The sequence below is a fragment of the Rhinoderma darwinii genome, chromosome 7 (assembly GCF_050947455.1).
Source record: "Rhinoderma darwinii isolate aRhiDar2 chromosome 7, aRhiDar2.hap1, whole genome shotgun sequence".
Taxonomy (NCBI): domain Eukaryota; kingdom Metazoa; phylum Chordata; class Amphibia; order Anura; family Rhinodermatidae; genus Rhinoderma; species Rhinoderma darwinii.
Window position 1 is genome coordinate 46,654,502 of NC_134693.1, and position 15,115 is coordinate 46,669,616.

Here is a 15,115-nt window from a genome sequence, read left to right on the forward strand (position 1 = left end):
ATTAAGTGGAACAGCGCTCACCCGAGCACTCCTGCTCCTTTTAGTGATAGGTGGTGGTCTCAATGCTGGGACCCCCATCGATCAAAACTTCTGACATATCACTCTCACTATGACACGCCAAATGTTTTTTAAAAGTTTAGTTACCCCTTGGGGACTGAATTTATTGGTTTGAGTTAATGTATGGGCCTGGGGTCTTAATTTGCTTAGGGGTCTGGGGTATAAGACAATTTATGGTGTTTATGTCTGAATTTTTATGTTGCTATAGACGCTGAAAATGGCTACAGAATCAAGGGGAAAAGATTTCTCATCAGGAAACTCTGCAGTCATCAGGAGAAGTCGCCATAGCGGTCTGTGTCAGATGGAGAAGAAAAGAGAACGACCCATCAGTGAAGACATCTCCTGTGAGTCATTGCATTTATAGATCTGTTACCTCTCCTGACATGTCTGTTATGTATTCCACATAAAGTCTTTGTGTACCCAGGACTAATAGACAAATGCGTGTTACCATTCTCCTTGTCAGGAGGATGTGTCCCTACACAGTGTGATACTGTCAGCGATGGTTGGAGACTGTCAATATGTAGGGACACAGCCCTTTGACATGGGGAATCGTAGCACTCATTTGTCAATGCTCACACAGAAAGGTGGTGTTTAATATAGACATGACGTGGCAGGGCGGTGGTAGACAAGGGGGCCCAAGCTTGAGGAACAGCCCAGGGCCCATGGTTTACTTAATCCGCCACTGTGTGTAAGGCTTTGTTCACATATCCGTTAGAGCTCTATTCTGATGTTCCATTGGAGGGTTCCGTCAGAATAGAGCCCTGACTGACACAAACGGAAACCATAGGTTTCCATCACCATTGATTTCAATGGTGACGAATCCGGTCCCAATGGTTTCCGTTTGTCTCAGTTGTTCAAGCTTTCCGTCGTTTTAACGGAATCAATAGTGTAGTTGACGTTCCGTAGTCAACGGAACGTCAAAATAGAGCCCTAACGGATATGTGAACGAAGTCTTACTATGCTATTTTCTGTCAATTTGTATCGTCTATTATGAACAATAGATTGTATGTAAACATGTTTTCAGAATTTCCTTATGGCTTTTGTACTTTTTCATATAAACAGTAACGATGCTTGAATACCACTTTGGTTGTTTTTATGATTTATTTGTTTTCTTGTTTCGCTTATCTGTCAAGAGAGTTGTTTTTCTCTTAGAGCTGATGTTTCCATTTGCTTTATATTAATGCTGAAGTGGAGCTATCAGGTACTTTCTCCAGAGGCGACATGACTTGATTTACTGAAGATCAATACACCTTCTAGAAGAAAATCCTGCATTTAATTGCAACACATTTCATTGAAACTAAGTGTACGTTTGCCATTAGTCATTCACTGTAGTCTCACTCCAAAATACATCTACCCCCTCCCCTAACTTTTTTAAATATTCTTTCACTGTTTACCTGCTTTCATGTAATGCTCAAAAAATGCTCAAAAAATAAATACAGTAGATGAAAAAAAAATATGGCCTGTCAAGTGGCGTAACTAGGAAAGACTAGACCCCATAGCAAACTTTTAACTGGGCCTTCCTCTCCCACAACCCCTGACCTCCCGACAATGCACATTTATCAGTTCTGTATACAATTTTAAAAATACAGCTAGGCCGCCAAGTGTAAATTTTTTATCGCTTAATCCCTTTCTGACATCCACCGTATATATAGAGTGCCACAGAGCCCCCTTTGTAGATAGTGCCACACAGCCTCCCCTTGAACATAATGCCACATAGCCCCCTGTAGATCGTGCCCCACAGCCCCCCATCTAAATTGTGCCATACACAGCCCCCACTTGTAGATCATGCCATACTCCGCCCCCCCCCCCATTGTAGATAGTGTCGCACAGCCCCCCTGGTAGAGAATGCCACACAGCTTTCCCTTGTAGATAATGGCACGCAGCTTCCCCTTATAGATGATGCCACACAGCTTTCCCTTGTAGATGGTGCCCCACACAGCCCTGTAGATAATGCCACACTCCCCCTATAGATAGTGCCACACACAGCCAGTCTTGTAGATAGTGCCAAACAGCCCCACTTGTAGATAGTGGCACACAGATTCCCTTTGTAGATAGTGCCACAAACAGCCCTGTAGATAATGCCACACCCCCTCATAGATAGTGCCATACAGCCCCCCCCATGTAGATAGTGCCAGACAACTCCCCCTTGTAGGTAGTGCCACAAAGCCCCACTTGCAGATATTGCTACAAAACCCCTCAAACACATTAAAAAAACTCGTACTCGCCTAGGCCATGTCAGGCTTGCATCCTATGGGACGCCAAAACAGTAGCCTTGCGTAGGCTGGTGTGCTCCAGTGACGTCATCACGCCGGCCTGCGCAGGAATCCTGTCCTGCCAGCTCTCTGCTCTGCCAAAGTATTCAACTGTATGTACATCCTGAAGACGCAGATACAATTGAATGTGGAAGTTGCTAGCACCGTGCTTCCGGCGCCCCCCGGGTGACAGGTGCTATCGACGCCATCGGGAATGAGGGGGCCCATACCGCCCAGCCCGGCACATACAAGTGCCGTGTCGGGCGGCATGGGCCCCCTCATGGCATGAGCCCCGAAGCAGCCGCTTTGGCTGCTATAGCGGTATTTCTGTTACTGGGCCTGTCCTATCCTTAGGTTAGGCTTTTTCAGAAAATTTGTGAAATCATGAGCTGTAGCCTATGTCTAAATAGGCTATTTATTGACTCCCCGACCCAGATGTTTAACAGCGTCTAAATCGCACACATGGACAAACATCAATAAAGTTTATACATTTTACACTGTCCCTATCCTGTCTGTATCCGATCTTTAGCATAAATTCCGCTGGCCGCTTCGCTAACGATACTCGTTACACGCTACAGTCAAAGCGATAATGATTATCACTAGAGAGGAATGTCTTATACGTTTTTGATAGATTAAAAAGATTTCTTTCAATCATAAAATATATTTTCATCCACATACATTGCCATAAACAATCATTTCAAACTAGTTCCACTAAAAAAAAAATCTGTATTCGTTAATGCATTCGATTAGGTTTAGGGATTTGCGATTATTAATTAGGGTTACGCTGTGGTCACATTTTGTTTGTGCATTTTAGAGCGGTTTTCCCACAACGTGCAACAATTATAGTTTGTATAGAGAGATGGAAAATTTTGTACCTATATAAACCCCAATTTAATTTGTATGTAAAAATGTGTTAGTACATTCCTGCAGTTTTAGAGTTTCCTTTAATCACACGGTCATTCTGAATGTAGATTTGTGAATTCCTCACATCTTATAGATTTTGCAGAGTACAGGGGTTTGTTAGAGTACGTATTTTAGCCACATAGTTAAATTTTAATAACACTTTTTGCTTCTAATCACTGTTTAATGCAAAGCTACATGAATGTGGTTGTGTGTATATATTTTAATTTTTACATTTTTTTCACACAATATGCTGTGTGCGTTCAATAAAATTAGATTTTCGTAGCACTGTAGCTGTTTGCCATGTGCAGAATAGTTATTAAACAGATTTGTGGATGATGGCCAAATATTGCATGGTCCCTGTTTCAGCGTTTTTTTGAGAGCACACGCTCTTGTTGATGTAGACGCTTGTGGTATACATGAACTTTGCACACCTTGGACTATTATTTTTACATTGTTTTTGTATGTAAACCTCTGCTTGTATGTGAGTTTTAAGCTGAAATGTATTTTTTAATGCATGTAAAAAAAAATAGAAAACAATTCCTGATAGGCGGACATGACTGCCAACACCACATCAAGACAACCTCAATCGTCAGGTCATCTGCTTTGAGGAAATATATAGGGTTTGGGGGTGCACTCACTTTCAACGTGTGCAATCTCTGTATTTTATAGGTTGTTACTTTTTTTTAAATTCCAGTTGAAGACCAAATTTTTTTCCGGAGATTTTGGGAAGATATGTGCATGTAGACATAGTCATAAGTGGTATGTATAAACTGTACATATATTGAACTTTTATTTTTAGGATGTGTAATGCATCAAATTTTCTGTTGATATTTTTGCAATTTTACGGGAACATTTTACTTAGACACAAAATGATATGACAGTGAATGTCTGTCTGTGTGTGTGTGTGTGTGTGTGTGTGTGTGTGTGTGTGTCTGTGTGTGTGTGTGTGTATAAAAGTAGTAGTAATCCTTCAATCAAGGAGATACAACCCATACACAAAGTACACTGCAGATTAAAAATATAAAATTTACTTTATTGAGAAATTCATCATGTAAATAACATATATAAAAAATGTGGCAGAGAGACAGTGCAGAGGGTGAGTATCCACAACACTTATATATAAAATCGAATACATTTCCACACCTAACACTGTGTCTGGCCTTTGACCTCTTCGTGAAAATGGTGACCAGGGAATTTGCATCTTTACCCTGTCATATTAAAAGGGACAATTTGTCGGCCACCCAGAGACAAGCATTACACTAGTTAAAACGCGTGAAAGATTTAGTATTTAAGGCCGCAGATAAGCGGTGGGCAACATGGTGATATTGCCGGTTGATATGTATAGAAAGGAGGCATATTGCCAAGTGAATAACACTGAGTGTTGTAAGAGATTGTATAACAACCCACTCCAGTTATTTAAAGTGGAGTTTATTAAGATCCTGACCACAGCTTTGGAAAAGAGAACTGTCCCAAAAACAGTTTGATCGGTTAGTTGTGCCTCACCTCATTGTGCCAACACCATACTTGTTACCTAAGGTGCACAAAACCTTACCAACCACGCGGACAGACCAATTGTGCCTTGGGTGGTAGATCTCCAGTGTGCAAACTGATTAATTGTTATCTCAAACCATTGATTTGAATGCTTCCCATCTTTCGTTCATAATACCACTAATGTCCTGTTGCCACTGGATGACATCACAAAGGATGAGAAAACAATTCTCGCCACTGTAGTATGGAGTCATAGTAATATGGAGTCATAGTAATATGGAGTCATAGTTGAGCAAAAATCTTGGTGTTGCTTGAATTCACTTTGAGCCACAATTTCTTTACCGGACACCAAATTATTCTTACAGACCCAGGGGACCGCCAAGGGCACGACCTGTGCACCGGCCTGTGCAAATGTATTTTTGGGAGAGGTCTCTTTTCAACTCGGTATGCTAATTTAGTACACCAATTACATCAGAACTCAACTACACACGCACACCCAATACTTAGCATTTTATCATTCATTACTGTCTACACCAGCTTGGTCCCATCAGCACTGATTACACAAACACAAGGCTAGTTATTACTATTTATTTCACATGCAGTGTTACATAGATTATATATCATATTAGCCAGATAGATCCAAAGACAAATATAAATTCATATGCAGTACATGCAACACATCACTATCACACTCCGCCATGAGACAGCAGAGATGGATTGAAACCTCAGTAGTTAAACTGCTGCACCTCAGTATTATCTGTAGTGGTCTTATTAATATCTAGGATATGTTTGGCAGCTATTTTTTTATTTGAATTTGGGGAACAAAATGTGTGCATATGTAAATTTTGAATTGTTTTTTTTTGTTTTTGGAAAATGCAACCTTTACGCATCCATAGATCTCAAATGTGCTACAAGATACATTAAAAACTATAGATTGCATTTTTCTGCTTTGTTAAGGGCTCATACACATGGAAGAGCAGTGTACACAGAGGCTGTATGGTGGCACATGGCATCCTTATGGCTCCCTACTATGATGTCGTAAGCACTCTGTATGGTGCCATGCTTCTAGGGGTGAATACCTCTATAATACACCAGCATCAGTCTGTCTAATTCCATATGAATCCCTATGACCTACCTCCTTATGCCACTGTGTGAAATCAGTGGAATGGGGAGGTACAGTATATACCCATTGAATTCCTTATGTGCTGCATACGGCCACGTGCATCAGCCCTAAATGTAAGAACAATGAAAATAAATAATACAGTACCTACATTGGGCCTCAATGAGGAATCTGAAATAATCATTAAATGGAAGACGCGACAAGCGTGGCATTTTCACACTACTAACTTGAGGGAAGACGATATACTCCGCACTGTGCAATGGTCCACGGGCAACATAGTGCTTTTTAGATCTCAGTCATTGCCTAGTAACAGGAAAACATAACAGCAATGATTTAAGTTTATCAACGTCCTTCTGATTCCTCTTTGTGACCTTTTTAGGTATGCTTATAGCGCAGATATTTTGAGGGGAACATTTTGTTATCCAGGAAATAACCTGGCAGTGTTTCTAACCAAGATGTGAGGCTTCGGAGAGGAAACATGCTCAGCTCTGGCTATTACAATACCGTTACTTTCTGCACGTCATTGTAGTGTTTATAACCTCTTCTAGTTGTATCCAAGTACCTCAGAGGGACACATGGATCAACTAGTATAACGCGAGACTGTATTTCAGTGTCCGAATGATAAAGGGAGTCTGCACATGATAGACTTCAATGATTCACAGTGGGAAGGTTTAAACAAGGCTGATCTAATCCCTGGAGTGCGGGCGCCTAACATTTCACTGCTGGCGCCTAATTTTATTTATTTAATATCACAGATCTGTGAGTGCTTCTCTTCCCCGGTTACTGAGCAAACAGGCCGACTCTTAAATCATTGCCTCAAAATGTCAAGTATTGCATGTTCCCTCTCTGACTTCAAATCTACGCAACACTAGAAATCTGCGGAATGATTTACAGATAGAGCGCCAAACACGTGTAACTGACAATTTTTCTGCTGCCGGAATTAGCTGGAAGATTAATTGCACACATTAAGTAGACCGTGTTATATCGTCATGCCCATCTGATCAAATCTAATGCAAAACATTCCAATAAGTGCATGTATTCCATGGAAAGTGGAGAAGGCCATTTAGATTCATTAATCTGACTGGTCACGCTTATATTTTTTCCATTAATATAAACGGTAGAACATTTTACTTTGTCATATCACAATTACAAAACCCAGTACTGTTACATTGGCAAACTCAGTTCTGCTACATCCGTAGGACATAGAAATGATTTGTCAATTAATACATATGGACACATTGATTCCCCTACAGTATTCTATTTTTACATAGAAAGCAAAATATTAATTGGTGGGATAAAGCCCAGCTTTATGAATACATTATTATTAAAATGAATGAATATAGTATTAGTGATAACCTGCTAGTTGACATGTATGAGTGCAGCGAAAGAGCTCCTTAATTTCTCCCAGTCTTGGTGATGTATTCAATAAAATCGTTTACAAGCACATTATTCTCATTATTCGAGTCCAGATAATGTATATACTAGTGAAAAGGTTAAACAAGATGATGGAGCTGCTCTTATATAATATGTAGGAGATGCAATCTCTGCTTCATAGATTTCCCTATAAGTCCTGGTACCAGTAGAAATAAAATCTGTGTCCTGTTCCTGAACAGTCTCACAGATAAAAGTACTAAAAATTGATAGTGTAGGAGTAATGTATAGTCTATGAGCCACCATATTCACGAAAAGCAACATAGGACACTAAAAGGAATTAAAGGGTACGTGCACTTTTGCTAATAATCTTATAATAAAATATGCCACTGTTTTGTGTATACAGCTCTTATGCAGATCTGTGTGTCTCCTTGGTTACAGACTACAAACAATCCCTGTAGTCATGTGTTACCCCACTCACTCTGCTTACTAGTTTACCTACAATCAGTAGAAGAGGGGCCGATGGAAGGAAATAACGTATGACAAAGTTGTTTCATTCTTTATTTTTGATGCATCGGAGAAATAAGAAAAACCTGGATACAAAAGTGCACATAGCCTTTAAAGAGGCTAAGCTTTTCAGTGTATAACCAAACTGTAAAATATTTTATGGTTGCAAAAAAACATATAGGGAAGAATTTTAGAGTCCACTTTAATGACATGGATTGTTACACAGTGACTTTTTGGCTCTTATACAGATGACGTCACTCTATACCCATACATATTAGATGGATTGGTAATTATTACTCATCACTATCGTAGACCTTTACTGAACTTTTTAATAAGTGCTATGCCAGATGGCCAGTATAGCCACCCATTATACCTCTTTAAGAAGAGACTTGTCACCCTGAAGTACATGTGCTTTGTGAACCATGTGTTTACCAGGGACAACTGCCTAAATCTAATGGTGACATGGCCTTTACACTGCCTGAAATATGCAGTTGAACCCAACATATCAATATTGGGTTCTTTCAAGGGAAGGTGGAGACAAACCATAGCCCTGAAATACCCTATTTAGCGGTCTATCCGTGTCTACCAATGTATTAGCCACTAGTAAATCTCTGGCTCTTGTCCTATTCTTCAGTGAAATTATAGTAATCATTTTTCATGATGGCGGATTGGATATACTGAACCCTCTATGACAGGTTTCTCATGCTGGCTGACATGAGAGGAATACTACCCTTTCAAGTTCACCCATTTCTGTAGATTAACCATCCTATATATTCCCATTAGTGGGGGTTCTTATATGGTGTGATACCAGGATAGTGTGCTGAACAAATAATACCACATCACCCAAAAAAAAAAGTGCTTTACTCTTTTTTTATACAATAATTTTTGGGGTATGGTATAGGGAGGTTTTTCTTCAGATACAAATATCTGATGACTATGACAGAACATAAGATTGACATTCCTCCTACAGAGCAAGAATACAGCATATAACATATTGCAAAAATAAACCAGGTAGAAGACTCAATTTGCATGTTACGGAGCTGTGCAGATGTTCCATAAAACGATTCCAAGCAAAAGCTTTAACATATTGGTATTATTTTCTGTTATTGCCAAGGTGTCCTGCTTTATAGTATAAGTAGATGAGTGGCCCTTAGGGTATGTTCACACGGCCAAATTTCAGACGTATACGAGGCGTATTATGCCTCGTTTTACGTCTGAAAATACGGCTCCAATACGTCGGCAAACATCTGCCCATTCATTTGAATGGGTTTGCCGACGTATTGTGCAGACGACCTGTTATTTACGCGTCGTCGTTTGACAGCTGTCAAACGACGACGCGTAAAAATACAGCCTCGTCAAAAGAAGTGCAGGACACTTCTTTGGACGTTTTTGGAGCTGTTTTCTCATAGACTCCAATGAAAACAGCTCCAAAAACGGACGTAAAAAACGCCGCGAAAACGGCGCGAAAAACGCAGCGAAAAATGCGAGTTGGTAAAAAAACGTCTGAAAAGCAGGGTCTGTTTTCCCTTGAAAACAGCTCTGGATTTTCAGACGTTTTTGTTGACTACGTGTGAACATACCCTTATGTCATTGGTTTCAATGGATAATGGACCTTTGTAAAGAGGATGCAGATTACATAGAATACTTGTATGTGCTTTTTAGTATGTGAATACTTATTAAATCTTGCCAGATTTGAATCCAATACTGATCCCCTTATATCATCATTACATGTCTTGGATTCATGCACATTGAATAAAAAATATTGAAAAGCAAGCAAGACAGTCTTTTCATTCTTCCTGCTGAATGACTTAAAACAAGTTTCTTGGAGTTTCTTGTACAACAGATGTAACTTTTAGTGACCACTTGAGAACAAGTAATGACATGTACTGAAATGGTGGTCACCCAGCTTGGAAGACTAATGGTTGCTAGGCAACCTGAACGGAGATTGCAAAAAACCCTTAGGCCCTGTTTACACAGAGTTTTTTTGCAGGGAGAAAAACCCGTCCTAAAATTCCTTCAGGAATTTTGAGGCACATTTTGACGTGTCTGCACTTCCTTTGAGTGCCCCAAGCAAACAACAAAGCGAAAAACATGTTCGCTGCCTCCCATTGATTTCAATGGGAGGTCAAAGACAGAACCGTGACAAGAAAGAGCATGCTGCTTTTTTTTTTTTTTTTTTTTTTTTAACCGCGAGCGGCTAAAAACCACAGCCGAAAAAAAAACCACCTCCGCCCAATGGGAGGCGGTTTTGGTTGTTTTTTGCTGCTGATTCCGATGCGGTTTCCACGTCAAAATCAGTGCACAAAAACTCTGTGTGAACTGGGTCTTAGGGGAAGGTGCAGTAAGAGAAATAAACATCAATTCGGCAAAGATACTCTACTAATTAAGCGCTCTGTAACCCCGTATATAATTTCGGCTAACTAATGTTGACTATGAGCAATGAAGGCAGCCATATTTAGTATAGACCAATATTCACTTCAAAGCATCTCATAAATTTACTAGAAACTAGTGGCACCACTGACAGACAAAACGACCACCTACATTGTATACATGTGATTGATACTCTTATGTGACAAAGATTTCATGGTTGCCATTACGTGACGCAAGTTTTGTACATTTTATTACAGAAAAAAACTAAAAATTAAGGACAAACAATGATCCCTCATACTGAACCAGTCCTAGCAGAGAACGGTTACATCACCTTAAGGGAATCTATGCATTTGCTTTTTTTTTTCCACCTCCACAAGATGACAGTCTGAACAGTGTTTCCATAGTTTCCATATAAAGTGCTATCCTAGGTTACACGTAATACAATTATTAAGCCCATTTGCCTGCCTTACAGAAAGGATCCCTCATGTACAGGCTGTTCTTTGTGTAAACCTAGCCAGGTTTAACACGTAACAGGACATAGTACATTTGTGTTCCATGATTCAGGAGATGACACTATGTACGGAGTTGGTGACTCTGATCAATCAGAACATTCTCAGAAGCAGAGAGATATAGCGGCCTATAGGAAAATGTCATGATTGTCTCAGGTTCTTGGAATTAACTCTGATCTTACACCTCAATAGGGAAAGAACGGTTTCATTTATTGTTAGTATTTTAAAAACCTTAGCTTATCCTTATAGGGCCCTCTTCTTTACATTCACACATTAAATTAGAGGATATGTCATGCTCACACTCAGGGCTAAGAGGCCATATTGCCATGTATCTAATTTTCACTTATGAGAGAGAAAGTAATTGACAAATAGAATAGCCACGTGCATTATTTAGGGATTACTTCCTTTCTTCTAAAATACTCTCAAAGCAAAATTGGTGTTTTTTTTTCTTTTTTGAAGTGTTACAGTCCCAGATGTAAAAAATTACACTGACCCGTCTAGAGTAGCCATCCCTCTAACCCCATTTACATTACCTTGAACTTTCATTGCCACCTCATCACATAAGGTGCCTTTATGGCAAAGTCCAAATACCATTACACCTGAGTTCTTGTCTCCATGTGAAATAATTTAGGTCATCCTGTACTTTTGAAACTACCTATTTCTTGTCATACCTCTCTGTAAGCTTTTCACCCCATTCCCGGAACCTTACAACAGGTCTCCTTTACAAATACTTATCCTGAGACTGGAAGTGCCATCCTACAGGTCCTGTTTGGGTAAGGATTGCCTTTAAAAAAATAACTTACTGTGACAGTCTCTGCAGGCCACTAGGACATGTACATTTTCCGAACGTGTATTAACGTTACTGTAAACAATCAATGTAATATTGTAGAGAAGAATTATTAAGCATTATAGGGTTAGGACACTTGACGTGTTCCTTATGGTCAGCAGTCTTGACTCTCAAATTAGTAGGGAAGGTGCCTATGTATATTAAATAGGTTACTTTCAATAGCTCCCAAGACTTTTGTCCCTCTTGCTTTACGAGAGGTCTACATATGAGCTCTTTGGGATTTCTTTTAAGTGTACACACTATGAACCTTGATCGGCATTCATCTGGAACACTGTCTCCTACGCTGATCAATTCACCTTGATGAATTCGAGTTAACCTTGGCTTTAATCCAATAGTTATTTTGTGATAATTTTTCAGGTCATTTAGTTATATGGTACATATAAATTGCTGCTCTGGCTAAAAACAGCCCCTTTTAACCTGGATATATGGCTTCTTTTACTAATTCATAACATGTTGTGCAAAATTCTCTCTCAAAATCCCATGGGACCGGTGGGGCAATAGAATTAACAGACCAAACATCTTATATGTGGTTTAACAAACCACTGCAATCACTACATTCCACTAGGTATGGTTTTCTACAATTACTCACAGGGTTAAAAACTTTTTAAATTAATTCAATTGGATAACTTTTTTATTTCTTTTTCTCTTAGGGCTCATTCAGACGAGTGTGTTCCTCGTCCGGGTGCTGTGCCTTAAATAACTCACAGTGCACGGACCCATTCATTTCATCAGGGCTATTCAGACATGCGCAAGTTTTCACGCAGCGAGTGTCCGTTGCGTGAAACGCACTGCAGGTCCTATATTGGTGCGTTTTTGCGCACCTAGTCACCCCTTAAAGTCTATGGGTGCGTGAAAACCACGGACAGCACACGGACGACATCCGTGTGCTGTCCGTGTTTCATGCATCAGTTACTAAAGAAATGCAGAGAAATATAAAAAAAAATAAGTGCTAGCACGGACGTGAAAAACGCAAGCACACGGATGCCAACACGCAACACACACTGATGGCACACGGACATGAAATTGAGAAAAAAACGCTGTGTTTTTTTACGCGCGCAAATCGTACTCGCTCATCTAAATGTAGCCTAATTTTACACTTTATACGTAACAAAAGTTGTGCAGACTTTCTATATTCTGTAAAACAATGGACAGATTGGCAACAACAGTCAATATAAAGGGCCTATTAGAAAAAGCAATTTCAGAAACAGACCAGCAAACCAGAGGGTGAAACCCAAGGTGTGCGGGGGGTGCACTGCACAGCTCTATCACACTGCTAGATCACTAGGTCTTGATAGATCTCTGAGCGGATAAATCTGGGCAGTGAGTCCTTCTCCATTAGAGCAAAGATCTTCTTCTGGGCCAGGTCAAAACTTGAGGATGATGGTTCCACCAGGTTCTTCATGGTCACGGCTTTGGTGAAGTGGTCGATGTTGACCTGCCAAAATAAATAATAGAGTGTTTAGAAATTAAGTATATAATCATAAATTCCGAATTCATGCGTGTACATGTCAACATATTTCATACATCTGCATTTCCAAAGTAGATAAAGTATTGTCCACCTTGTCCGTTGTCCACACAATGAAGAACTATAGATAAGAATAATATAAATATCACAAATTCTATAAACATGAAAAGCAATAAAGACATAAACAGGGCTATATTTATTGTTGATCTAAAAATTGGTGGTAGTAGTGTTTTACATTAAAGGGTAACTACACGTTTCGCAAACTTCAGACATGTCGTAGTGACATGTCAGAAGTTTTGATTGGTGGGGGTCTGAGCACTGAGACCCCAACCAATAGCTAAAACGAAGCCGCAGAAGCGCTCATGTGAGCGCTCAACCACTTCGTTTCTGTTCGGCTTTTTCCGAAAATCAATGTAGCGGTATACGGACTCAATAGAAAGTCTATGAGCCCGTACTCCACTACATCAGCTTTCCGGAAAAAGCCGAACAGAAACAAAGCGGTTGTAGATAATGTAGTAGACTTACTTGTAGTTTTTTTTAATTCACAGATTTCACCGCATGATTTCATGATGGGGCATTACAGAATTAGCTCTGCTACATCTAACAACTTGCAGTACTCAGCTGTATGTGTTCATTGCTTGTGTGCACACAGGTTATTGGGACATATTGCTCATACGGTTTTTAAAGAGACATTGTATTATATTTACAAGACATTATAACCCCGATCAATAAAAAAAAGTTATGGTTCAAGCAATTTTATAGATTGACAATTTTTGCATGAAAGCTTCAGGAATATAGTTTTATTGACCCAGTACTGGATTGGTGTAAACAAGTCCCATTTTTAACGGTAAATTTTGTAGTTTTGTGGTAACAGGGGCAAGTGTCATAATCCTCGTATGCATAGAATAGACCGGGACTAATGTGTAAGTGCAATATTTTCCCACAAGAAGATTTCTATTTTTCATTAAGAGTAGAGCTCCGGAGATATTCTACATAATATTCAGGAAATGAATAAACGACAATTGCTTAGTATATTGTTACTAGCCGAGTAACGGTTATTAGCCACAGGGAGAATGGCCAAAGAAACTAGTGGAATTTCCGGGTTGATCTCTTTCTGTCTGTCAGCAGATTACAGGTTATTTTAGGTTATAGTCTCTGCCCCATTTACAGACAAAGACATAAATGGCAGTCTATAGCCTGCTGACTGGGGTACAGGGCAATTGTAAGTAATATAAAATAGCTCTGGGTGCCATGCTTTGTTTTCTGGTCCCTCGTATTTCTAATGGGAGAAGCGACATAAATATAGGGGGTCGTAGTGATCACAATTTTGTCTGGGCTTTGAAGTCTCGGAGCCTAAAGTTTCCCTGCCACATCAATCATTGGTGGTGGGAAGAGTGGACATCGAGTACACTGTGTGGGTGGCTACTGCTGATTAAAGGGGTTTTCCCACGAGGGACATTTATGACATGCCCACAGGATATGTCATAAATGTCAGATAGATGCGGGTCCCACCTTTGGCCCCCTAAACCCCGTTCTACCTTCTTCTGCTCTCGCTGCCTCCCGGCAACTTCCTGACTTTATGGTTGGGAGTTACGAAAACAGCGTAAGTCGCTGGGCTATGCCGTTTCCGTAACTACTATTCAGTTCTATGGGACTTACAGGAAACAGCAAAGCTCAGTGAGTTACTCTGTCTCCTTCTTTACGGTCGGAATTCACCTGCTTCAGCCGCAACACAGAGTGGCAGAATGGGGTTTAGTGGGCCCTGTTCTAGAGATACATGCGGGTCCCAGAGGTGGGACCAGCATCTATCTGACATTTATGACATATCTTGTGGATATCTTCAGAAAAAGCGTGGTGAACAGCAGCACACGTCTCCCAAGTTTCAATCAATATGTTCTTTTATTGGTCAAACATCCAGTAAAAAATGGCAACATTTCGACCCTTGACAAGTGGAGGGTCTTTCTCAAGCCTATTTTACTTTTTGGATATCCTGTGGATATGTCATAAATGTCTCTGACGGGAAAACCCCTTTAAGCCACTCCTCACCCACCACCCCCGCCTAGCTATTGCACAACTCTGCACATGCTGAACCATTGCACCCGAATCCATAGCCTTTAGCTACACCTCTTAATTGAGTAATTTCGTTGGTAATTATTACGTTGAGCGCAGTGATGATAACACACATCGTTATTTCATGAACAGTCCCAGGCATAAAACATGCAGAGG

The 15,115-nt window shown here is 40.1% G+C and overlaps 1 protein-coding gene across 1 annotated transcript in view; it reads right to left on the reverse strand.

Annotated features, from left to right (window-relative positions):
* Positions 1 to 5,274: 5,274 nt before the first annotated feature.
* RGS5 (regulator of G protein signaling 5) overlaps positions 5,275 to 15,115 on the reverse strand; it is a 116,661-nt gene continuing 106,820 nt past the window's right edge. The window contains exon 5 of the mRNA XM_075833330.1: positions 5,275 to 12,859. Within this exon, the coding sequence (XP_075689445.1) occupies positions 12,698 to 12,859 (162 nt within the window). The 3' untranslated portion in view covers positions 5,275 to 12,697. The remainder of the gene's footprint in view (positions 12,860 to 15,115) is intronic.